Source organism: Tenrec ecaudatus, chromosome 5 (assembly GCF_050624435.1).
Source record: "Tenrec ecaudatus isolate mTenEca1 chromosome 5, mTenEca1.hap1, whole genome shotgun sequence".
Classification (NCBI taxonomy): domain Eukaryota; kingdom Metazoa; phylum Chordata; class Mammalia; order Afrosoricida; family Tenrecidae; genus Tenrec; species Tenrec ecaudatus.
The window spans coordinates 47,582,390-47,606,667 of NC_134534.1; the positions used below are offsets into that span (position 1 = coordinate 47,582,390).

A 24,278-nucleotide genomic window follows, 5' to 3' on the forward strand; every position below is an offset into this window, starting at 1 on the left:
AGGTGGGCTGCTCGCCACAAGGTCAGCAGTTTGAAACTATCAGTCCTTCTTCAGGAGAGGGACAGGGCTTTTTACAGTCCTGGAAATTCACAGGGGTGGTCTATTCTGTCCTATAGGGTCACTATGAGTTGGCCGGACTCAATGGCCTTGAGTTTGGGTTTTAAGTTGGCTTTTGATACACACCTTGCTAAGGGTGGAGTCAAACTTGTCAATCAAGTAGTAGCTTGATGATCCATCTTTGAATGTGTGGCCTTTTGTATGAGAATGAGAGACTCTGGGAACTGCCTCTCTCCCTACTCCTTCCCTTTCCACCTTACTGGGACCCTGCCTCAGACTCTGAGAGTTTAAGGTGCCCTGCCATGTTTCCCCTAACCTTGGATCCATGTACTTCAGCACTGAGATAGTTAAGGTTTATTGTGCCAACCTGGCCAATAAACACAGGTGGGATTAATTGAAGGGTGGACAGATAAATGCTCGGTGAGCCTCACCTTTCTAGTTCTCAGGTCTCTTGTTTTCTGATGGTTGGACCAGGGTGCAGCTGCTGTAGCCAGTTCCCTGCTTCAGCTGGCAAGGCTCACTTCCCGCAAGAGGAGAAGCCACATGGACCTACGCCAATGAAGCTCTGGGTGCTGGAGCACCCATGTGGAGACACCTGCCAGCGCTGAGATGCTTACAGGTTCACTGATTTGGCTTTCCTCCTGCAGTTGACATCATTGCATGTACTTTTGTGAGATGGAGGAGGACTTTGTAGATTGGTGTCAGGTATATGGGCTGATGTTGGACTTATGGGCTTGGACAGCACTGCGTTGGGATGCTTTCTGAATGTACACTTACTATTTATATCATTTATATAAAACTCTCTTTTAAACATATAAGTCTCTGTGGATTTGTTTCCCTAGTTTACCCACACTGACACCAACACGTGGATTTCCTGCATTTGTCATCACCAGCATGTGGACACTCGCCTTTCTGCATCATTGCCGGAAGCTGTGTGAGTCTGAAGAGGGACTTACAGACTAGAATTGCACTTAATGGACTTGAGTTGGACTGGACTGGGAGGTCTTCTTGATATATAATTACTTCTTGATACAAAGTTTGTTCTTATGCATAGATGTGTCACTGGATTTGTACCCTCCTTGGAATTTATCTGGTTATTCAGTTTGTACAGGCTTCTCCATTCCTTCCATGCCATGTTTAGTTATAGACTTTACTAATGCATTAGAAATTAGTTAAATATTTTTAAATTAGTTAAATTCTTGGGCCTCTATTCAAGTACTCCCTCAATGCAAGAATACTTTGTTCTATTAACCTGGCATTCCATGATGCTCACCTTCCCAACACAACTACTGAAGACAAAGCGGGTGCTTAAGCAAATGTGGTGGAAAAAAAAGCTGATGGTGCCCGGCTATCAAAAGATAGACAGTCTGGGGTCTTGAAGGTTTAAAGATAAACAAGTGGCCATCTAGCTGAGAAACAGATGGAAGAAGCAAACTAGTCTGCATGATCATCAGGTGTCGATAGGATCAGGTATCAGGCATCAAAGAACAAACTATCATATCACTGTGAATGAGGGGGAGTGTGGAGTGGAGACCCAAAGGCCACCTGTAGGCAACTGGACACCCCTCACATCAGGGTTGCAGGGAGGAGACGAGCCAGGCAGGGTGCAGTATAGCACTGATGAAATATACAACTTCCCTCTAGTTCTTTACTGCTTCCTCCCCCCCACTATCACAATCCCAATACTACCTTACAAATCCAGCTAGACCAGAGCATGTACACTGGTACAGATGAGACCTGGAAACACAGGGAATCCAGGACAGATGATATCTTGAGGACCAATAATGAGAGTAGCCATGCCAGGAAGGGAAGGGGAAGAAGGTCAAAGGAGAAAGAGGGAAATGATCACAATGATCTACATATAACCCCCTCCCTGGGGAGTGGACAACAGAAAAGTGGTTAAAAGGAGACATCGGACAGTATAAGATATGAAAAAATAATAATAATTTATAATTTATCAAGGGTTTATAAGGGAGAGAGGATGGGTGAGGGAGGGGAAAAATCAAGAGCTGATACCAAGGGCTCAAATAGAAAGAAAATGTTTTAAGAGTGATGATGGCAACAAATATACAAATGTGTTTGACCCAATGGATGTATGTATGGATTGTGATAAGAGTTGTACGAGCCCCCAATAAAATGATTTAAACAAACAACCCCCCCAAAACAAAAACAGGAATTAAATTCACTAGCTTGTTCACTATTTGATTTTTCCTTTTTATCTGCTAGAAGTATGTAAAAAATCTGTTAATATTTTATATTTTGATTAAAGTATTTATGTGACTTAACATTTCAAGCTATTTTTGGTATTGTGGCAAAATGATCTTATTTCTACAAAATATAAGATGATATATAATATCTAGACAATGTCACAATTTATTATTGTCTTGTGGCATGAAGTAGAACTTAAATCTTATGTCACAATAAGCATAAAGCATAGGTTCAAAGTTCAGATCAGAACAATGGGAGCTAGGAAACTATAAAGATTATGTTTTGCTGGGTTTTTCTGAAAGAGAGATGAGATGGGTTGGTTTTCTGAGTAAGTGAAAATGGATCTAAATGCTCAAGTCAATACTATCAGCAAAGAAAGATAAATGGCACAGCACAGATAAAAGGAGCGCCTCAAAGGGGGAGCTGACCTAGTTACCAAATACATAAACAAAGATCAATCATCATTGAATGCACTGCCAACGTCAAGTTAGGGATATGAAGAGGAAGGCCATTTATAAATGCAAATTAATGTGAAATATGTAGAAATTGACTAAGCAAGAAATGTTTAGAACATATATGGAGCATCCTAAAAACAATTTAATGAGAAAGCACGAGTAAAAGAAGAAAAATGTAAGCATTTCATGAGAAAGCATATTATACAAAGATGACAATTCTATCAAGATAGTTTTATAAATTCAATGGAAATCCAATACAAATTCCAATGAATTTTTTTTCTGTAGAATTTGTAACAACAGTTTTAAATTCATTAAAAAATATTAAAGTAGGGGGAACAACAATAACAACCACAAAACAGCTTTGCAAAATTTCCAATATGCATATATATTCAAGAATTAAAACAATAGTTGATGCCAGGGCAGACTGTTTTATCGGTGAAACAATATCCAACCAAACTCACTGCTACCAAGTGGCTTCCGACTCATAGTGACCCTATAGGACCGGGTAGAACTGCCACTGTGGGTTTCTGAAATTGTAAGGCTTTATGAGAATAGAAAGCCTCGCCTTTCTCCCAGGAGCAGTGGATGGTTTTGAACTACTGACCTTGTAGTTAGGAGTTGCACACCCACTAAGCCTACTCCACCAGGTCCTCTTGTAAAACAGGAGAGTAGGTAGAGGGAAGGTAACCATGTTGCTTTTTGTTTAAGAAATAGTGCTGGCATAGTTAGTTAGCAACTGAGAAAAAATAAGTTGGGTTTATTTCAACCCTTTATCTTTTCACCCTTAGGAAAGACAGTAGCATATTTTTGATTACTGCTCTAATGACGATTCGCTTTACTTTTGGCTATAGTACACTCTTCTCACAAGTCAACCTGCATCCCTGGAGGAGCAAATGGCTATTGTGATCAGGTGCTAACCTACAGGTTTGTTAGGGACTCAAATAAGCCAGAGGCACCTTCAAAGAAAATCTATTAAAACAATCAGTCATAGAAAAGCCTATTGTAGCTTCACTCTCACACACGCAGGTCTCCCACGAATTAGAATTTACTTGATATATTACAAAGGGAACTTCTCTTCTCTGAACACATTATGTTCATCTTTGAAAAATCCTTTCCAAGAAAAGGGTAGTGGGGGCATGGGGCATTAATCCTCCCAAGGGGAGGGTATTGTTTATATCTCCACAGGGAAAGTGGGACCAGACTTCAACCCAGTGCCACAAGGTGTGAATGCAATATCCCGGCGTGGAGTAGGGAACCAGTGGAGAGGTCTGGGAGGTTGGCCCCAGCACCATAAATTAAGTGGATTCCTGCCCCTCCCCCGAAAAGAATTTGTTCCAAAGTACGACATTGACGCTGCAGCTCCGGGAGGTGAACATATCTGATCAGAGCACACGGGAGCAGATGAAGGGACAGGAGGAGAGAGTGGAGCACAGCCTGGCCCACCAGGCCGTGAGGATGATGTTCCTGAGTAGAGCAGCCAGTCCACAGAGAGAACAACATGGCTGGCCCCACTATGAGAAATGATGCCAATCAGTGACTAAGGGCGATACAGGGGACTGACCGGAGAAACAGTGTGGGAATTGCACCTGACATGATCCCACCATACCGAGGCAAATCACTGGGGGAGTGCAGCGGAACAGCAAGGGAATGGAGTGGCAAGGTCCCCAGGTAATGCTGAAAGTGGACTTTGGGGCCACGGCGTGGTGCCCCAACAGACTGGACTGGAAAACGCTCCTAAGGGCCAGCAAATGATCCCTGAACTAACTACAAGCTTTTCTCTTGTGAACTGTTTTGTTCTGTTCTTTGTCAGTGGTTTGTTTTTGTTGTTTTGTTGTCTGGTTGTATACTGTTGCTTTGTTTTCCTCTGTCTTGTTTTCGTGCATGTTAGTGTCTCCACAGGTCTGTCTGAATAGGACAGGCTGGATGAACTATCTGGAGGAAAAACAACGGGACCAACAGTTCCGGGGAGACTTGGGGTGGGGGGCTGGGGGGGGTAAGGAAGTGGTATTAACAAACACAGGGACAAGGGAAAAACATGGGACCCCAAATGGTAGAGAGGGGGGGAGTGGCAGGCCTGGTGGGAAATGATCAAGGGTAAGGTTGCTTAGAGAAGAGGTATACTCTAGCCCAGGTGGCCATGAAGCATGGTAGTAGGGCAGGAGGAAAGTCAAGGGAGATGGAGGAAAGAGCTAGGAGTCAAAGGGCATTCATGGAGGTCTAGACAAAGACATGTACATGCAAATATATATAGGAGGATGGGGAAATAGATCTATGTGTCTATATTTATAGGTTAAGTATTAAGGTGGCGGAAGGACCTTGGGCCTCTACTCAAACACTCCCTCAATGCATGAATACTTTCTTTTATTAAATTGGTACTCTATGATGCTCACTCTCCCGACACAACTGCTGGAGCCAAAGGGGGTGAACAAGTAAATGTGGTGAAGAAAGCTGATGGTGCCCGGCTATCAAAAGAGATAGTGACTGGGGTCTTAAAGGCTTGAAGATAAACAAGCAGCCATCTAGCTCAGAAGCAACAAAGTCCACATGGAAGAACACACCAGCCTGTGTGATCGAGTGGTCCCAAAGGGATCAGTTACCAGACATCAAAGAACAAAAAATCATATCATTGACTGCACACCTCCATGATAGGATCACTGAAGACAAATGGGTGCATAAACAAATGTGGTGAAGAAAGCTGATGGTGCCCGGCTATCAAAAGAGATACTGTCTGGGGCCTTAAAGGCTTGATGGTGAACAAGCGGCAATCTAGCTCAGAAGCAAAAAAGCCCACATGGAAAAAGCACACCGGCCAGTGCGATCACGAGGTGCCAAGGGACCAGGTATAAGGCATCATGCAAATATATATATATATATATATATATGTGTGTGTGTGTGTGTGTGTGTGTGTATGTATGTATATATGTGTGTATATATGTGTATATGTATATATATGTATATATATACCATATTAAATGAAGGGGGAAGTGCAGAGTGGAGACCCAAGGCCCAAGTGTCGGCCAATGGAGATCCCCTAACAGAGGGGTTTAGGAGAGGAGACGGGTCAGTCAGGCTGCGAGGTAGTACCGATGAAGAACACAGCTTTCCCCCAGATCCTGGATGCTTCCTCCCACCAATTACCATGATCCGAATTCTACCTTGCAGGGCTGGATAGGGCAGAGGCTGTACACTGGTACATATGAGGGCTGGAGGCACAGGAAATCCAGGGTGAATGATACCTTCAGGACCAAGGATATGAGCTGTGATGCTGGGAGAGTGGAGGGTGAGTGGGTTGGAAAGGGGGAACTGATTACAAGGATCTACATGTGACCTCTTCCCTGGGAGAGGGACAGCAGAGAAGGGGGGGAAGGGAGACTCCGGATAGGGCAAGATATGACAAAATAACGATGTATAAATTACCAAGGGCACATGAGGGAGGGGGGAGGGGGGAGAGGGGAGGGAGGGGGAAAAAAAAGAGGACCTGATGCAAAGGGCTTAAGTGGAGAGCAAATGCTTTGAGAATGATTGGGGCAGGGAATGTATGGATGTGCTTTACACAATTGATGTATGTAGATGTATGGATTGTGATAAGAGTTGTATGAGCCCCTAATAAATTGTTAAAAGAAAAGAAAAATCCTTTCCACTTCTTCTGAACTTACAGTTATTGCTCTGGTTTTAGTAAGTAAAAGCAGTGGTGGGATTTAGCCAGTTCACACTCACTGAGCAGACCCCATACCAAACGGCCTGGTCATCAGGGTTCTATGGTGGTCGGCTGGGCAGTCGCCCAATGCGGAAATCACAGATTTACATTCCTTACTGGTTTGCAACATTCATCTGTGAGCTGGTGTAGCCTAAGAAGTCTTGTAATGTTCACTGGTCCAAAGGTGTGAAAAATTATACGGAACTTTGCTTGTGATATTTATTCATTTCATAAAACACTATACTTTGGGTGAAATACTACATTTTTATTCCCTTGCATTTGTTACTTCAGTAAACAAACCTAGAACATAAAAAGTTCCCGACAGAGGGTAACACACTGTTATTCTTTTTAGCATTCTGTGATGCCCCAAATGCCCATGAGATATTTTTAGTAAATTATGCAATTCCTGAAAGTGTTCAAAGAACTAAAAATATGTTCAGAACAACTGCTTTAAGTTCCCCAGAAGTGGCCAGGGCTCTTTCAAAGATGAGCATAAAACGTTGAGAGAAGTCGCCCGTTTCTTATCTATCCAGCACAATGACGGCTGTCAAACTGGCCTTCCGCTGAAGGAATGGGATCCTCCTCCTCCAGTGAAAAGACAATTAGGACAAATCTCACAGATGATGATGCTCAGATGAAAGCAAAGAATGCGGCAAAAGAGGATGCCAATCAAGAAGCAATATGGACATATTTTAAAAGTTGTGTCTTGCACATCAACTTGTGTAACCACGAGCTGTCGAAGGGATCAGGTATCAAGCATCAAGGAACAAAAAAATCATATCATTGTAAATGTGGGTGAGTGCAGAGTGGAGACTCAAAGCCCATTGGTAACCAACTGGACACCCCTTACTGAAGGGTTGTGGGGAGGAGATGAGCAGTCAGGGTGCAGGGTAGAAACAATGAAACATATAACTTTCCTCTAGTCCTTAAATGCTTCCCCCTGCCCCCCACTATCATGATCCCAATACTACCTTACAAATCTGGCTAGACCAGAGGATGTACATTGGTACAGATAGCAACTAGAAACACAGGGAACCCAGGACAGATGACTCCTTCAGGACCAGTGGTGAGAGTGGTGATGCCTTGAGGGTGGAGAGAATGTGGGGTAGGAAGGGGGAACTGATTACAAGAATCTACGTATAGCCTCCTCCCTGGGGGATGGACAGCAGAGAAGAAGGTAGAGGGAGACGTCGGACAGTGTAATATATGACAAAATAATAATAATTGATGAATGATGAAGGGTTCATAAGGTAGTGGGGAGTGGGGAGGGAGGGGGAAAATGAGCAGCTGATATTAACAGCTCAAGTAGAAGGCAAATGTTTTGAAAATGATGATGGCAACAAATGCACATATGTTCTTGACAATATGGATGCATGTATGGATTGTGCTAAGACTTGTATGAGCCCCCAATAAAATGATTTAAAAAGTTGTGTTTTTGTCAGATATTATTTAATATGTTTTCATTACTATATTAAAACTCTTTCTTGTAACACAGTCTACTTATGTGTACCTCCTTTGTTGTTTTTAAGTATTAAATGTATGAAATAATAAACTTTCTGATATCATTTTTAATACTTAACATTGTCATTAGGCCAGTGCACTGGTTGTTAAAATGTTTGAATAATTTTTTTAGTAATTACAAAGTGCACCAGGGCATAACACCCTCCTTGTGTTCTCATTAAAGGTCTGTTTCTCCAATGAAAAATTCACTTTAAGATTGTTGAACTTACTTGCCTTGAATTTTGTTTCTTCTTCATTTGTTGACATTTAACTTGAAGTTAAGCATTTAATCATTATCTGCTTCTCCTTATACATTCTTTCTCATGATACGCATGTTACACTAAACTCTGGACATTTGTTAATTTGTATTGGTTCTTGCCTGAGACTAAACTGAAAAAAGCTTGTAGAGATATTAGAAGTATTTGTAACCCTTCTGAACTATAGTTGAACTCTGAAATTTTTAATTGGTTTAATGACAAAATTTATCTAACAGCAGACATTTTTTAACGTTCTGGCATAATGTAAGATTGTCTATTTGTAAAATGAATTTGATACGAAGCCATGACAACCTTAAATTAAAAAATTAAAATGCATTGATCTGGTTTAAATCTCACTACGCAAAGTCAAACCAAGATCAGTAGAGGGGAACAGCTGAATTTCAGAGGAGGATTTATATTTCTTTTTTGGGGTCAGTGGGGAGGAGCCACCACCCACAGAGAAGGAATGATCAACAATAAGTATAGCAGATCCAAGGGGAGAATGCGCCAGGTACTCCTCTCTTGGTGAAATACCCTGAATTACTTTCTAACCCCTAGTGAACCACACCATTGGCTACGCCCTACCATGAGCTTAGATGCCCTCCTTTTGGGGATCAAGGTGTCCCCCAAAGGCCACACCAAAAGGAGTCTATGTGGAAAACCCACTGAATGAACTGGGGTCTACCTCAAAACTGTAGCCCTTGGACTTAACACCAAAATTCCCTGGTGTGAGAAGAAATAAATGGCAGCCACCTAAGACTTGGGCTGATCCTTGATTGAACTGTGGTTGGGATCACTGGCTTCGTGGTGTCCAATGAAAGGGTGGCCCAGACACACCACAGTTCCTTTTCCATGCCCTCCTTGCTTTACGATAACATGTATCAATCTGATAGGCTGGGACATGCCTGTGCATGTAACTGGAAATTTTTTGCCAGCTCCAAGCTCCACGGAAGAAATTAATCAGTACAAAGCAACAAATCATGGACTGCAGTTCACAGCTGGGCTATCCTTGCATAATCTCCTTCTCTCAGCAGTATGTTAAATTACATACCATTGGACAAATTAATGACACTATCAAGTAAATTTCCTTATGCCCCAGAGGGATGATTGATGATGTTTTTTATCATAAAATGATAATGAGACCCCTAAAGTGAACCACAGCTGTACATAATTTTATAGACAAGTGAGTGAATTTGGGCTCCCACTTAATTCTAGCCCCAATCCAAGAATATTTAGTTCTAAAGCCATGGCCCTGCTTGATACTGGCCTTCATGAGAGCTCTTTGAAGATAAGGGTGCTAGGGCAAATTGTGCTGCAGAAAGCAGATAGTGCTTGGCTATCCAAAAGAACAAGGCCTGCAGTCTGAAAGGGTTGTATTGAAATAGCCATGTAAGTGAGGCATCAACTAATCCCACATGATGAAGGACATCAGCCTCTGTTATCCAAAGATGACAAATATCAAAATCCAAATATGATGGAGGGAAAGGTATAAAAGCTTAAATTGTGAACACCCAATTTGTAGAAGGCTACGGAGTACAGCGGAAGCCTCCCATCCATCTACAGAACACCTATGCGGATTAAGCCTCTGGCGTAGTCCCTTGACCACAGGTGAGGGACAAGAACAGCCTTGCTTTCAGAAGACATTATTGTAAATTTGATTAAGGTAGATGGATCTCTTGTATAATAGGATTTATTCTATTTTATATATGGATGTAGTCTAGATTTAAATATTTTTTGCTTGTTTGTTAATGAGGTTTTCCTCTCAAGATACACACACACACACAGTTTTCACTCTTTTTTGTTGTTTGTTTGTTTGTTTTTGATATGCTTCCTAGTTTATGAAGCACTGAAGAGATGGATGTATACAGACAATAATTTATGTGAAAGCTTATCAGGGATGATGGGGGGAGGTACAGGGAAACTGGGGAGCAAATAATGAATTTGTGACGAGGATGCACTAAAACTGATGGTGGTGTTGTATGTATAAGCCTTTTCAAATATGAACAAACTATGGAAGTGTTTGCTATGTGAAGTATGTCTCAATAAAGCTATTGGAAAATAACTAAGTATGATACCATACCTTTATGGTATAATCAAGTCAAATAGCCACTTTGTGACTAAGTTGTCTCATTTGAAGTGTATGGCCCCATCTTCCTAACGTTCTTCACTGAGATGTTACCAAAAAAACTCAACTGAAATTAAGTCTATTAAAATATTGCACTGGGAAAATCTGCTTGCAAATCTTTCTTAAAGTAGAAAAACCAAATATGTTGCTTTGAAGAGTAAGATACATCTGACCTAATAACCCCATGTGTATGCAAAGGCTAGATAGTAAGAAAGATCAAAGAATTGATGCCATGGAATTATGGTGTTGGTGAAGAATCTTATTATTTTAGTCATTTTATTGGGGACTCTTACAGCTTTTTACCACAATCCATACCTACATCCATTATGTCAAGCACATTTGTACATATGTTGCAATCATCATTTTCAAAACTTTTTTTCTACTTGAGCCCTTGGTATCAGCTCATTCCCCCCACCCCACTCCACCCCCCTCTCATTGGACTCTTATTTATTAAAAAAAATTATGTCTTACACTGACCGCTGTCTCCCTTCACCCACTTTTCTGTATGTTCATTCCCCCGGGTGGGGATTATATATAGATCATTGTAATTGGTTCCCCTATCCTCTCCCTACCCTCCTAGTATTGCTACTCTCCTATTGGTCCTGAGGGGTTTATCTGTCCTGGATTCCCTGTGATGCAAGCTCTTATCTGTACCAGTGTACATGCTCTGGTCTAGTTGATTTGTAAGGAAGAATTGAGGTCATGATGGGGGGGGCGGAGGGAGATAAACATTAAAGAACTAGAGGAAAGTTGTATGTTTCCTTGGTGCTATACTGCACCTTGACAGGCTCATCTCTTCCTCGAGACCCTTCTGTAAGGGGATGTCCAATTGGCTACAGATGGGCTTTGGGTCTCCACTCTCCCTTCCCCCTCATTCACATCAATATGATTTTTTGTTCTGGGTCTTTGATGCCTGATACCTCATGATTACACAGGCTGGTGTGCTTCTTCCATGTGGGATCTTGCTTCTCAGCTAGATGGCTGCTTGTTTATCAGCCTTTAAGACCCCAGATGCTATATCTTTTGATAGCCAGGCACCATCAGCTTTCTTGGTGAAGATTGTTAACTATACATCATGGACTATCAGAAGAATGAACAAATTCATGTCGGAAGAAGTACAGCCAGCATGCTCCTAAGAAGTGAGGCTGATGAGATTTTGTCTAATATACTTTGGGCGTGTCATCGGGAGAAGGCATCGATTGGTAATGTATGGCGTCAGCAAAGAGGAAGACCCTAATGAGATGCATCAGCACAGATAGCTGCAGCAAAAGGATGGGTACGACTTGCACTGCCTTGCTGGCACCTAACAACCTAATATTAATGGAGGCTGACATCTGTATGAGATCCAAAGGTCAACAATGAAAACAAAGATGAGAAGACGGGGGCAAGGTAGGGAAGCTGGAGTTACTGGACATATCATAACTGGAACACAATTGGGATTGTTGACACGTTGTGAAAAATGGAACCAGTGTGACCAAATAACTTGTGGAGAAATTGTCAAATGGGAACCTAATTTGCCGTGTAGCCATTCAGTAAAAACAGAATAAAACATTATAGGGTTGTTGCTCAGCACCCGTCCCTGTTGTCTCCGCAGCCACTTAATCCCGAGTCGTGTCGTAAAGAAGAGTCCCTGTGCTTTGTCTGGCGACTTGACTCGGCATGGCAGGTGGAGAGCCGAGGCTGACAGTGCTGCTAAAGTGAAGCTTCTGAAACAGTAGCCAGGTGGTGGTTGGTGAGGGGCGGGGAGACGTGTTGCAGCCCAAGTCTTGAATCTGTCCAAACTTCACTATGGGCTTTGTTGTCTTTTCTTCCTAGACTCCAGATGGTTGATGAATTTTCACAGAATTAATTAACCCCATCAGCTATCAGGTACCTCAAAGTAGTCTCTTTACCTTTAAATGATACTCTCATGCATTGGCATACTGGAGCAAGACATCTTGAAATGATGAAGAACAAAGTCGTCACCTTCAGGATTGCGGTGCACTTGACCCAAGCTACCGCATTTTCAATCACCTCATATGTATGTGAGAGCTGATAGTAACTAAGGAAGACCGAAGAAGAATTGAGTCCTTTGAATTAGGGAGTTAGTAGGAAAATATTGAAAGGACCACGGACTGCCAGAAGAACAAACAAATCTGTCTCTGAAGTACCACCAGACCGCTCCTTAGATGTGGGGATGGTGAGACTTTGTCTTACAGACTCTGGGTAGATTATCAGGAGAGGTCACACCCTGAATAAGATACCAGGTTTGGTAAAGTAGCTCAAAAGAGAAGAGGAAGACCCTTAGTGAGGGGAATTGATGCTGTGGCTGCAACAATGCCCCATGACGCAGAGCCAGGCAGCATTTCCTTGTGTTGTGCATGGAACCACTGGGAGTTGGAACTGACCCCGTGGAATCTAAGAACAACATGTGAATTATAAGGGTCAGTTCTCTCATTTCAGTGTTGCTCTTCTTCCACCCAGCCAGGAGGAGGTGAGAACCTTTTCAAATATTCCTGACTTTGTGTCCCCAGGTACTAGAGCTCTGCAGAAAATATGTTTCCTAAACGAGAACGAAGCATCTCAAGATTGTTGGGGCAGCCTTCCTGGGGCTTGAGGTTCTTGTTAGTCTGGTGTGAGAACAGAAGCCTGGCCAATACAAGAAGCAGGGATCTAAGACGTGGGCCTGGCACAAAAGTTCTCTCCTATTTGATCAAATTCTCAACCCACAGCCACGTCTGCCTTCAGGTTAAAAACAGGATGTAACAAAAGTCTTTTGGAAAATTCTTCTCCATGGTTGCTCTGAAATGTAAGGGTCATTTTCAGTTTTGTTTTAAATCAACAGTTAAAGGATTACATTGAAATTATGATGATGATGAAGGAACAAACCTGCATTCTGTGACTCTAAGAGAGTCTTTCATTTTAGTTCTTATATTTTGCCTGGATTCAGGACATTTAAATATGATAAACCCTGTGTAAAAGTGTAGTCTTTAATGATGTTTCCGGAGGTGGATATTTGAGACCTAATGATTCTGTTTCTTCTTTACAATAATATTTTTCCTATATAAAAAGTTTGTGGATTTTTAACAAATGAAAGGAAGATGCGGTCTGAGAGGCACAGATGCTAGGTACATGGAAATCAGGATAGAGGGGAGATGGAAATGTTGAGCTGAAGGAGTGCATAGATCCAGGGAGAGAAGCAGTCAGACCACAAAGCCAGAAGGGACAAGGGAAAAACAGGTCAGGGTGTTAGGACACAAGTCTTTTTTCTTTTTCTTTTAAATTATTGGACACATATTGTAGGATATGCTTATTTATAAACAAAATTTAGAAGTACATATATGTTAGCATAATATAATGTTCAATAACTATGTCCATTTCTACATCCAAATAGAATTTTTTGAAGAAGGCTTTCAACTATAATTAGTGAGGTGATTAAAATCCCCCTAAAACCTACAACCCGCTGCCATCTAGTCAATTCTGACTCATAGCTGCCCTATTCCAAGACTACACATCTGTATAGGAGGAGACATCATCCTGTCAGGTGCCTATCTGCCACATTTCCCCATTCCCTATCACCATGGAGTCCATGGGTGTTTCACATGGTAGTGGTGCTCCAGAGTTGTCCATCATCTACTGCCTACTTGTGGCTGCCCTCAGTGGAGACATGTCAGTCTCTGCCCTATCTTGCAGCCTCATATGACCCTCAACACCCTCCCCTACTTCTCACTGACACCCACCAACCTCAATACCACTGTACCTTTTGGCTCTGACTGGGCTGCCCCCTACCCACCTGTGAACTGGTCTCATCCCGACATTGTCCTATGCCATCCAAGGCCCAACTGAGAAGTCACTGCTGTGTGAAAGAAGGCCTTCAGGGGTCAGAGTTTTCAAAGTTGTCAGTACAAATGAGATGTCGGATATGAGTAAGGTGTAGGTGTAATAGTTCTCTGCGTGGACGACCCTTCACTTTAGCTTATCATAATCTCCATGTAAACCATACGAATAAAGTAGAGGTCTCATTTATGTTTATGTAACCAAGCACATTATGGGTTTTAAATTTTAGCATAAAACTGCATTGCTTTAATATAACAATCACATCACATATGGACATAGATGTAGTTAGTATATTAACTATTTGCTGAAAGATGAAAAACATAACAACCAAATGTTATGAGGAAATTCCCTAACATTTGGTTTTAGTCTGATTTTAGCTGGCTTCAGGATATTTAATTGTGCTTTGTTTCAGAAAAACAAAAAAAAGCAAAGTAAAACAACCCATGTAATCCCCTAGGGACCTGTCAAAGGTCCAGGGCTAAGGGGGAGCAGGAGGATGGGGAAATGATGATGACACGCTGTGTCTGTCCCAAGGCCCCTCCTGAGTTTCAGTTAAGCCGTTAGAACCCATTTTATCCACTTCCTGATACAGCAAACAGATGTACTGTCGCTCAAGACAGACCACACACGGCTTGCTCCTCATTTTTCATAAAACCCTCGAACAGTCAGCACTTCCTACTGAGTCAGGGTAAAAATATAGTATAGAGATTTTCAAAAGATTCTTCACTCAGAAGGCTTCACTGTGCTGGGTAGTTTGGAGAAACTGTCAGTCCAACGGAGGATGAAAGATGCTGCAACTCCTGTATCTGCCAGCTCTGCCACAGGACCATTTCTAACCGTGTCTCTGACTCATCTTCACCCCCCACCTCCAACACCTTTTTTTTTTAATCTCCAAACATGGGTGATTAATTAAGCAATAAGATGATAGGGACCAAATATTTTTGTTTGTTTCTGTATTTTACTTTTGTTTTCTTCTTTAAAAAAAATCATTTTATTGGGGGATCTTACAGCTCTTATCACAATGCATACATATATCCATGTGTCAAGCACATTTGTACCATATGTTGTCATCATTTTCTTTCTACCTGAGCCCTTGGTATCAGCTCATTTTCCCCCTTTCCCCACCCATCCTCCCTCATGAACCCTTGATAATTTATAAACTTTTTTTCATGTCTTACACTGGCCGCTGTCTCCCTTCGCCCACTTTTCTGCTGTCCATTCCCCTAGGAGGGGGTTCCATCTAGGTCGTTGTGATAGTTTCCCCTTTTCTTCTCCTCACCTTATCCTTACCCTACTTGTATCCCTATTCTTATTACTAGTCCTGTTTCCCTGTGTTTCCAGCTCTTATTCTGTATAGTATACATGCTCTGGTCTAGCTGGATTTGTAAGGTAGAACTTGGGTCATGATATTGGTAGGGGGAGAAAGCATTAAATAAGTAGAGGAAAGTTGTATGTTTCGTCAATGCTATACTGCACCCAGACTGGCTCCTCTCTTCCTTGTGACCCTTCTGTAAGGGGATGCCAATTGTCTACAGATGGGCTTTGAGTCTCCACTCTGCCCTCCCCCTCATTCACACCAATATGATTTTTTTTTGTTTTGGGTCTTTGATGCCTGATACCTGATCCCATCGACACCTCATGAGAACACAGGCTAGTCTGCTTCTTCCATGTGGGCTTTGCTGCTTCTCAGCTAGATGACCACTTGTTTATCTTCAAACCTTTAAGATCCTAGATACTATATATTTTAATAGCTGGGCACCATCAACTTTCTTCAACACATTTGCTTATGCACTCATTTTGTCTTCAGTGATCATATCAGGAAGGTGAACATTACATAATACTGGGTTATCAGAACAAAGAATGCATAAAGAAACTAGGTACATATACACAATGGAATACTACGTATCCCTACAAAACAGTGATGAAACCATAAAACACCTCATAACATGGATGGACCTGTGAACCGTTATGGTGAGTGAAAGTAGAAGATCACAAAAGAATAAATATTGTATGAGACCACTAAGACAAGCATAAATACCAAACCAAAGACAGGAACCTGGTCTCAGGTCATGTGATCTTCTAATCTCATCTTCCAAGCTATGAGGTGATGTGCTTGCCTAATGCTCCTGGTATACCAGTCACCCTTATTTGTAAATCTTAAGAACCACTTTAACAGAGGAGGACTCATCATAGCTTGGGTCAAATTCTCAAGTTGGGGGTGGCGATAAGGAGAACATCTATCGGTTCCTACGATATAATATTGCTGCACTGTCAAACAAATCAATAGACACTTCTACATGGGGACCTAATGAACCTTAATGGAAATTCAAGTCCAGGGGGTGTAGAGGGGAATGGCTCTATGCCTTTGAGAAGAAGATGATATGGCTAAACCATGTAGGACAACTTGCTGTGGGGAAAACGCTGAACATTACTTATATAGACGCCCCATCCCTGAGGGGAGAGTGTGCTTGGTACTATGTTCCTGAATGGGCAATTTTGACCTAGTTTCTATCTAACCTTTGCTGACCCAGTCTGTGTGCTACTGAAAACTGGGATGTTAGGCTCTGTTCTTTTGAGGTGCATAACATCCTTCATAGGCCTCACCAGAGGCTCCAATCTGGAACCCCCACTAAACAAACTGGATTTTATTTCAAACTCATGTGTAGCAGATTTAAGGAACTGGCGTACTCCCTTAAGGCTCAGACCAAAACTCCCTGCTCAGAAGAACCTGAAGATTGCCATTCCAAGGTTACGCAATTAGTGGTCATCAGACTTTGGTTTACATCTCTCGCTGGAGGCTTCCCAATGAACAGTGACTCGAGACTACCAGATATTGCTGTGTTCACGCTCTCTTTGCTTTTGGATGATAGCCTATCAGGAATAGTTCTGCCTTTGTGATTGAGTGCTATTGAATGTTTCCGTATGTCTAACCCTCATTGTTTGCATAAGCAAAATTCACTTATTTCAGTTTCAGTGTACAGATCAACAATCCATATATTTTAGTCTAAAAAGCCATCCGATACATGCATACTTTCCTTTTCTAAACAGCTTTCAAACTTCTATAATGTTGGTTTAATTAATGATACTCTCAATAGAGTTACCATATTTCCCATCTGGATGATTCATAAATCCCCCCAATAAAAGGGCAGTGCTATCTCTACAGGGAACCAGGGACATGTATAAACCATGGACACATGAGTGGATTTTGAGATTGCACTTAACTGTAGTGCTAAACAAACAACAAATAATTTTAATAGCTTGGCCCTACTAGATATTTTCACTCATGAATATATCATTGAAGATATGGGTGCTTTAGTAAAGTGTGGTGAAGATATCTGATGGTGCCTGGGTATCAGAGCACCAGGGGTCTTAAAACAAGCAGCTAAGTGATATCTATGATCTCTATCTAAGTGATATCTATGATCTCTATCTAAGTGATATCTATGATAGATATCTAAGTGATATCTATGATAGATATCTAAGTGATATCTATGATCTCTATCTAAGTGATATCTATGATAGGTATCTATAGTGTCGGCCAAATCCGCCCAGGAGAAGCACACATTGTGTGAGCCGTGAATTGCAAATAATAAAATCCAAGATGAGATAAGGGAATGTATTAGACCTTAAATTCTGAGCATCCCCATTTGAAAATAGCCTCTGGTAAATGCCCTCTGACCACTGACCAGGGAGGAAAATGGCTTTGCTATCAGACAGAGTGCATTGGAAGTAAACCAAAGTAGATGCTATTAGGTTAAAATTTAGCACATTATTTGTTCTCCCATTTGACCTACATTGTGTTCATTCTAGTTTCCATTGTTGTCTGGTATCTTTTCAGGTGAGGGTTTTCAGTGTTTTATTTTGTTATTACTGTTGGGTTTTTTGGGATGTGTGTTTGTTTTTCTGTGTATGGAACCCAAGGTAGGTAACAAATGAAGCCATAAGTTGCAATATGGAAACATCTCACGGAAAATACGGAATGATTCAGGGAAAGAATACTGAATGGTTCAGGAAGCATCACAAGAAAATGGAATATGCAGTCCCTATACTCCACAAGAACTGGGCAGCACTCAGCCATTTCAGAATGCAGCATATGTTCATGGACTAACATTAAAGGAGCAAGTCCAAGGTGTACTAAAGGCATTGGCAATAAATAAGTTTCTATGAATTTATAAAAATTCACTGAAATGTTTTAACAACCAGGACGCTCTCACTCATTTATGCTAAGAAATTTGGAAGACTTGGCCAACTAACTGAAAAAGATCCATATTTATGCTCATTCCAAAGCAAGATAGTGCAACAGAATTTGGAAATTATCAAATAACACCAATGATATAACACGCAAGTAAAGTTTTGCTGGAGATAATTTAGAAAAACATTGCAGCAATTCATCAATGGGAACTACCAGAAATCCAAGCTGAGTTCAGAAGAGAACATGGAACATGTTGACTTACCTTAACTGAAAGTAGAGAGTATAAGACAGATGTTGACTTGTGTTTCATTGACTATACCAAGATATTCAACTGTGTGGATCTTAAACTATGGATAACACTGCGAACGACGGGAATTCCAGAACACTTCATTGCGTTCATGCAGAAGTTGTACATAGACCAAGAGGCACTCATTAGAACAGAATATGAGTATATCCTTCTACAGTCTCTACCCACAACGGAAGCTAATTTTCATATGGTCTTTAAAAAACAGCGTCAGAAAAAACGAAAGCTACCTGAGTTTTCGTACCTCCGCTTAGAGCAGTCACTGGTCTATTTGAATTTAAGATGCAGACCTAAACCTACAGGTTTTCTGACAATATCATGAAGGTGCGGCCCTACCTTCCATGCCAGCATCAGCTTCCATCATGGCGCCGTCAGACTGTGTGCACTTTAACTTCCATTGCAAGCTTCATCCCCTTGACTGTCCCATGCCCTTCCCGATACAACTCTTTGCACATGCTGTTCCCTTTGTCTGTTTCTGCTTTGTTTGGCATAACGACTTCATTTGACCTATAAGCCTTCAGGTGCTATCTCCTGAATAGATGCTACATCTTGTTTCATTGCTATCAGGGTATATATTGTAATCATTTATTTATAACCTTGTCTCTTCATGGGATGCTGAATTACTCAGAAAAAAGAAAATTTATCTTTGTATGCTTGAAACGAAACACAGTTTCTGGCACATAAGTCCTTTGAAATTAAACTAAACGGCTTTGAAATGAACTAAATGGCTTGTTCATTTACAAGAAAACAGTGATCAGTAATAAAACATATGAATGCTTTTATCATAATTAGGAAATGCATATAATTTTCAAACAACTTTCAAAGAGATGTCTTACAGAAAATAAAATCAACACTTTCTTACTTTCTTTGTTTTTCCCATTGCCTTCAGGATGGAAAGATTTAGGTCTTCAAGTGCTGCTAGGACATTTTCATATTCACCCAAGTGCTGAGAAAAATATTCTGAAAAGTAAAAATATTGAAATAATTAATTAATTAGATTTAGGTAATCATCAAACAACCAAAAATCAAGTTATTTGTTCCATAATGAATAAAACAAATAAGAACACTATAAATGAAAGTGGGAAAGTTTTCAAGTCAGACTAATTGAGCTGTCAATGCATTCATTTAATAAATTAAAAAAAACAGGATGGTTGACATTATTGTGAAGAAATACTCTTTTCTATTCAGAAGGTATGAGGGGGTACCCCCCCCCCCAAGCCAGAATTGTGCTAAATGGAGCAGAGCTTTCAGAGTATACATTTTCCTGCTAGGTGAGCATCGAACAACTTGATCTGAGTTAGCGCACCTTGTGGCGTCCCCTGGGAAGGGTCTCTTTGGTCACAGTGAATTTTTTTCATAAAAGCACTTTCCCTCAAACCTTGTTTTTTTGTGATGGCCAATTTAAGAGAACAGGATATGGCTGTGAAATTTTGCTTCTTGTTCAGGAAAAAAATGCCACAGAAACTGTTGTGATGTTGAACACAACTTATGAAGACAGAGCTATGGAAAAAACTGAAATGTGAGTGGTGTTTACATTTCAAAAAAGGTGAAATGTTGATAAAGGACAAACCTTATTATGGACATCCGTCAACTTCCTGAATGGACAAACTCCTGGTACATTTGGAGTTCATTCCACCAGGTTAGACTGTTAATCAAGTATTATATTTAGAGGTTCTGAAAAGATTGCATAACAGGGTGTGACCACAAAGGCCTGATTTGTGGTGCACAGGGAATTGGTTTTCCCACCACGACAATGCACCTGCTCACACAGCCATCTCAGTGTACCAGTTTTTGGCAAAACTGGTACATGCCTCTCTTGCCCCACATACGTTATTTACCTGACCTTGCTCTCTGCGACTTCTTTTGATTTCAAAGAATGAAGGGGGACATGAAAGGATGGTGATTTGATCGTATAAAAGATTAAAAAAAAAGACGAAGGAGCTGTCAGCCATCCAAACATGAGTGTAAAAATGGTTCCCAAGAATGGACTCGCAGAGTTGACAAATGTGTGAAGTGTAATGGAGAGTACTTTGAAATGATAAAGTTGCTTTGTAAAAAAATTTACATACATAGCTTTGGAAAAAAATTGTTGGTTTCTTTTTGGTAGCCCCTCGTAGTATATTAAGATAGTTTTAATTAACAAAAGGTCATTCTCATTAGCATATTATTACAATTCTCACTAGGGAAGTCCTTTAAAAGGGAAAAAGATCTACATTTTATTATTTCTCCTGTGAGACATTTCAAGAGGGTAAGCTGTCTTGCAGGTGAAGAATTAGTGAGGCTGCTAAATGCAAGAGAAAAGACTGGTGTACCCCTGCTGTGATCTAAGCTTTTTCAACAAGAGGATGGAGAAAAGATAGGTTTATCAGTTTCTTCAGCTGGTTAGAATCAATAACACACTGGAATCACAATTAAAACTAATAGGCTACAAACACGGACAAATCTCCAATGAGTACATTGAAGTATAATTCAAATGAATGTCAAACCTCATGTTTGCTTGCAAATCAATGATGTGTTTCTAAAGTGAGAAAAATCTGGCATAAGAGGCATCTATATATTGAAAAAACTCAAGCTTTCAGTTACTAAAATTCCAGATGAATTATTTATTGACATTGATATTAATAACAAATGAGAAGTGCTAGTGTCTGATTTATTAGTTAATATTAAGACTGCTTTAGAGAAGAAAGCGAATGCAGGTGAGCAATGAATCACTTCTAGATTGCGGTTGTAAAAATATAGCTCACTTCCACATGAATTAAACAAACTACCTATTTGTGCGGAAAGCAAAATACAGTCCTAATTATGCATTTCTTTTACTATCGTGATAGTGTGCAGAATAAATCTGATCATATTTTTATAGGAAAGGTTAGTGGGAAAATACATAAGAGAAGCTTCAAATAAAATTGATGAGTGCTTCGAAATGAAATCTCAGCTCCTGGTTACCATGTCAACTTTCTGACAGCACCGACAAAGACGTCTGACCCAGTCTGTGGCAGTACTCATGGTAAAAAGCCCCTGCCAAAAACAAACAAAGACCAACACAGACACAGACAGACACACACCTCCGCATGAACCAACGATCAGTGGACGTGACTTCTGAATACTCAGAAATTGAAAAAATAAATAAATATGACAATAGTGCACATAGTCAGTGAAACGAGCAAAAAGTGTTTTAAAAATACAAATGTGAAGGCTGGCGTAAAGGTTAACATGACAATCTTCATATGTACAAAGCCCCATGGAAGATTATGATGGTGATTTTAAACGTAAGACGATAGGAATGGAAAATAGAAAAATATTTGAGGCAAAAAGCAATACTAAAAACAAACAAGAAATAAAACCCTATTTTAATATATGTATTTTCATCCATAAACAAGATGTTTGGCTTATTCAGTGAAGATCTCTGCTAAAAATTTAAGTGATCTTTCTGCCTTAAAATCACCATAGGCACACAATGAGAGGCACATACCGAATGAAGCACATGAGAGAGGCAGCGACTACAGGCTTTGGAGCTGACATCTAACCCACCTCCATTCATTCAGCCATTTGTTCATTCAAGTTATGCAAGTGTTAAGGACAAGAGCCCTGGGTTACACATTGGGTTGCTAACCACAAGGTTAGCAGTTTGAATCCACCAGTAGCTCCACAGGAGAAAATTGGAGCTTTTTGCTTCCATGAAGATTTACAACCTTGGAAACCTACAGGGTCAGTTCTACTCTGCCCTGGGCAGTCATTATGAGTCAGAGTTGACGTGATGCTAATGAGTTTGGTTTTTGCTTGCTAAGAGTCCTGGGTAGGCTAAATAATGCGTAAGCTTGGCTGTTGATGAAAACTTTAGTAGTTCTGGTCTACCCAGAGGTGCCTTATAAGCAAGACTTGGCAATCTACTTTTGAAAAATCAGCCACGACCCATTATATGGGGCACTAGTCTATTCTGACAATAGTCAGAAAGGCTTTAACAGCAACATTTCTTTCGGTCAGGTATTTTATTTGGCACTTGAAATACAAAGATAAAGACAAACCTTTATTTTAAAGGTGTCCTGGTGATGCGATGGTTGAGTATTCAGCTGCTAACTGAAAGGTTGGTGGTTCAAACCTACCAATGCTACTCTAAGATATTGGCAATCTGTTGCCATAAAGATACTACTGTAAAAAGCCCTGTGGGGGCAATTCAACTCTGTCAATGAGGGTTACCCCAACTCAAAACTAAACTCACTAACATGAAGTCGATACCAACTCATAGTGACCCTGTGGGGCAGGGTAGAACTGTCCCTGTGAGCTTTTTAGACTATAATTTTTCTGGACTATTCTGTATATGACTATAATTTTTTTACAAGAGTACAAAACCTCATTTTTCTCCAGTGGAGTGACTGGTGGTTTTGAACTGCTGATCTTGGGGTTGGTAACCCAACTCATAACCACTATATACCAGGGCTCTTTAATGGGGTCACTAGAAGTCAAAATCAATGTGACAGCACCTACCTGTAACACAGTCATGCAGAGGACATAGCCATTAAAACAAACAACTAGAATATACCTGATCCTTGTTATAAGAGACAAGGTGTGATCCCATTTAAATAGAGGACAAGGAGTGCCCAGTTCTGCTTAGGGAAAGGGAGAGCTTCATGGAAGGGTCCTCATCAAGTGCTGACTTAAGTGTTGCTGGGTCGTTCTTAACCTCTTGGGTAATCACAGGGAGGACAGCCCCTGCACATCAAGGCATGGAAACAGGTGGCTTCTTGCTGTGGTTGGAGGAGGATGTATAATTCAGCCTTGGTAGAGCACAAAGGACTGGAAGACCATTGAGGGCAAGAGGTACAAGAAAGCAGGACACTAAATCTCATTGGTAAAAGAAGCTGTGTTGGAAGCTCCTTTCCTAGGAACTCTCAATTTTAAACTTGTTTCTAAACCAATGATTTTTTCCACCTGTATCAGAATTCTCTCAAGCCCCATGACTCACCATGGGGTCTATGGACCAGCAGCATCAACCAAATTAAAATCACACTCACTGCCATCAAGTCAATGCTAACTCAATATCCCACCCCCACACGGTGGGTTTCTGAGACTATCACTTTACAGGAGTAAAAGAAAGTCCAGTCCTTGGCCTGAGGAGCTGCTGGTGGTTTCAAACTGCCGACCATGTGGATCGCATAATCACTGTACCATCAGGGCTCTCTAGCAGCATCAGCATTGCCTAGGAACTCATTAGAACACAGCATCTCAAGCCTGCCAGACTTACTCAATCAGAACCTGCATTTTAATAATATCTCAGGTGTTTTGCTTACATGTTGCAATTGAGAAACACTGCTCTAGGGAACTTGTTAAAAATGCAGATTATTAACAAAAAGTCTCAGACCTATTAATTCTGAGTCCCAGGAGGGAACGAGACCCAGGAGTCGCCTTTTATAGGCTCCATGGGAGATTCTGATGCAGATTCAGCATTGAGGAATGCTAGGTGCAATGAGGATATTTGAAGCAAAAGGCCAACATGCACAAATTCATGCATCGCAACAATGACACTGGTTGCAAGAGCTAAAATGTGGGGAATATTGTAATATCATGAAGAAAAACAAAGAGGATCAGTTGTGAGGAGTAATCTGGTTGCTGGTGCTAGGCCCACACGCAAAGCCAAGAGTGTAAATGCAGTAGGTCACACCAAAGCTCGAC

General features: G+C 40.9%; 1 protein-coding gene across 1 annotated transcript in view; it reads right to left on the bottom strand.

Annotated features, from left to right (window-relative positions):
* The window catches only part of NECAB1 (N-terminal EF-hand calcium binding protein 1), a 193,334-nt gene that overhangs the window by 82,474 nt on the left and 86,582 nt on the right, over nt 1-24,278 (bottom strand). Inside the window, exon 5 of the mRNA XM_075550616.1 lies at nt 19,474-19,571. Within this exon, the coding sequence (XP_075406731.1) occupies nt 19,474-19,571 (98 nt within the window). The remainder of the gene's footprint in view (nt 1-19,473; nt 19,572-24,278) is intronic.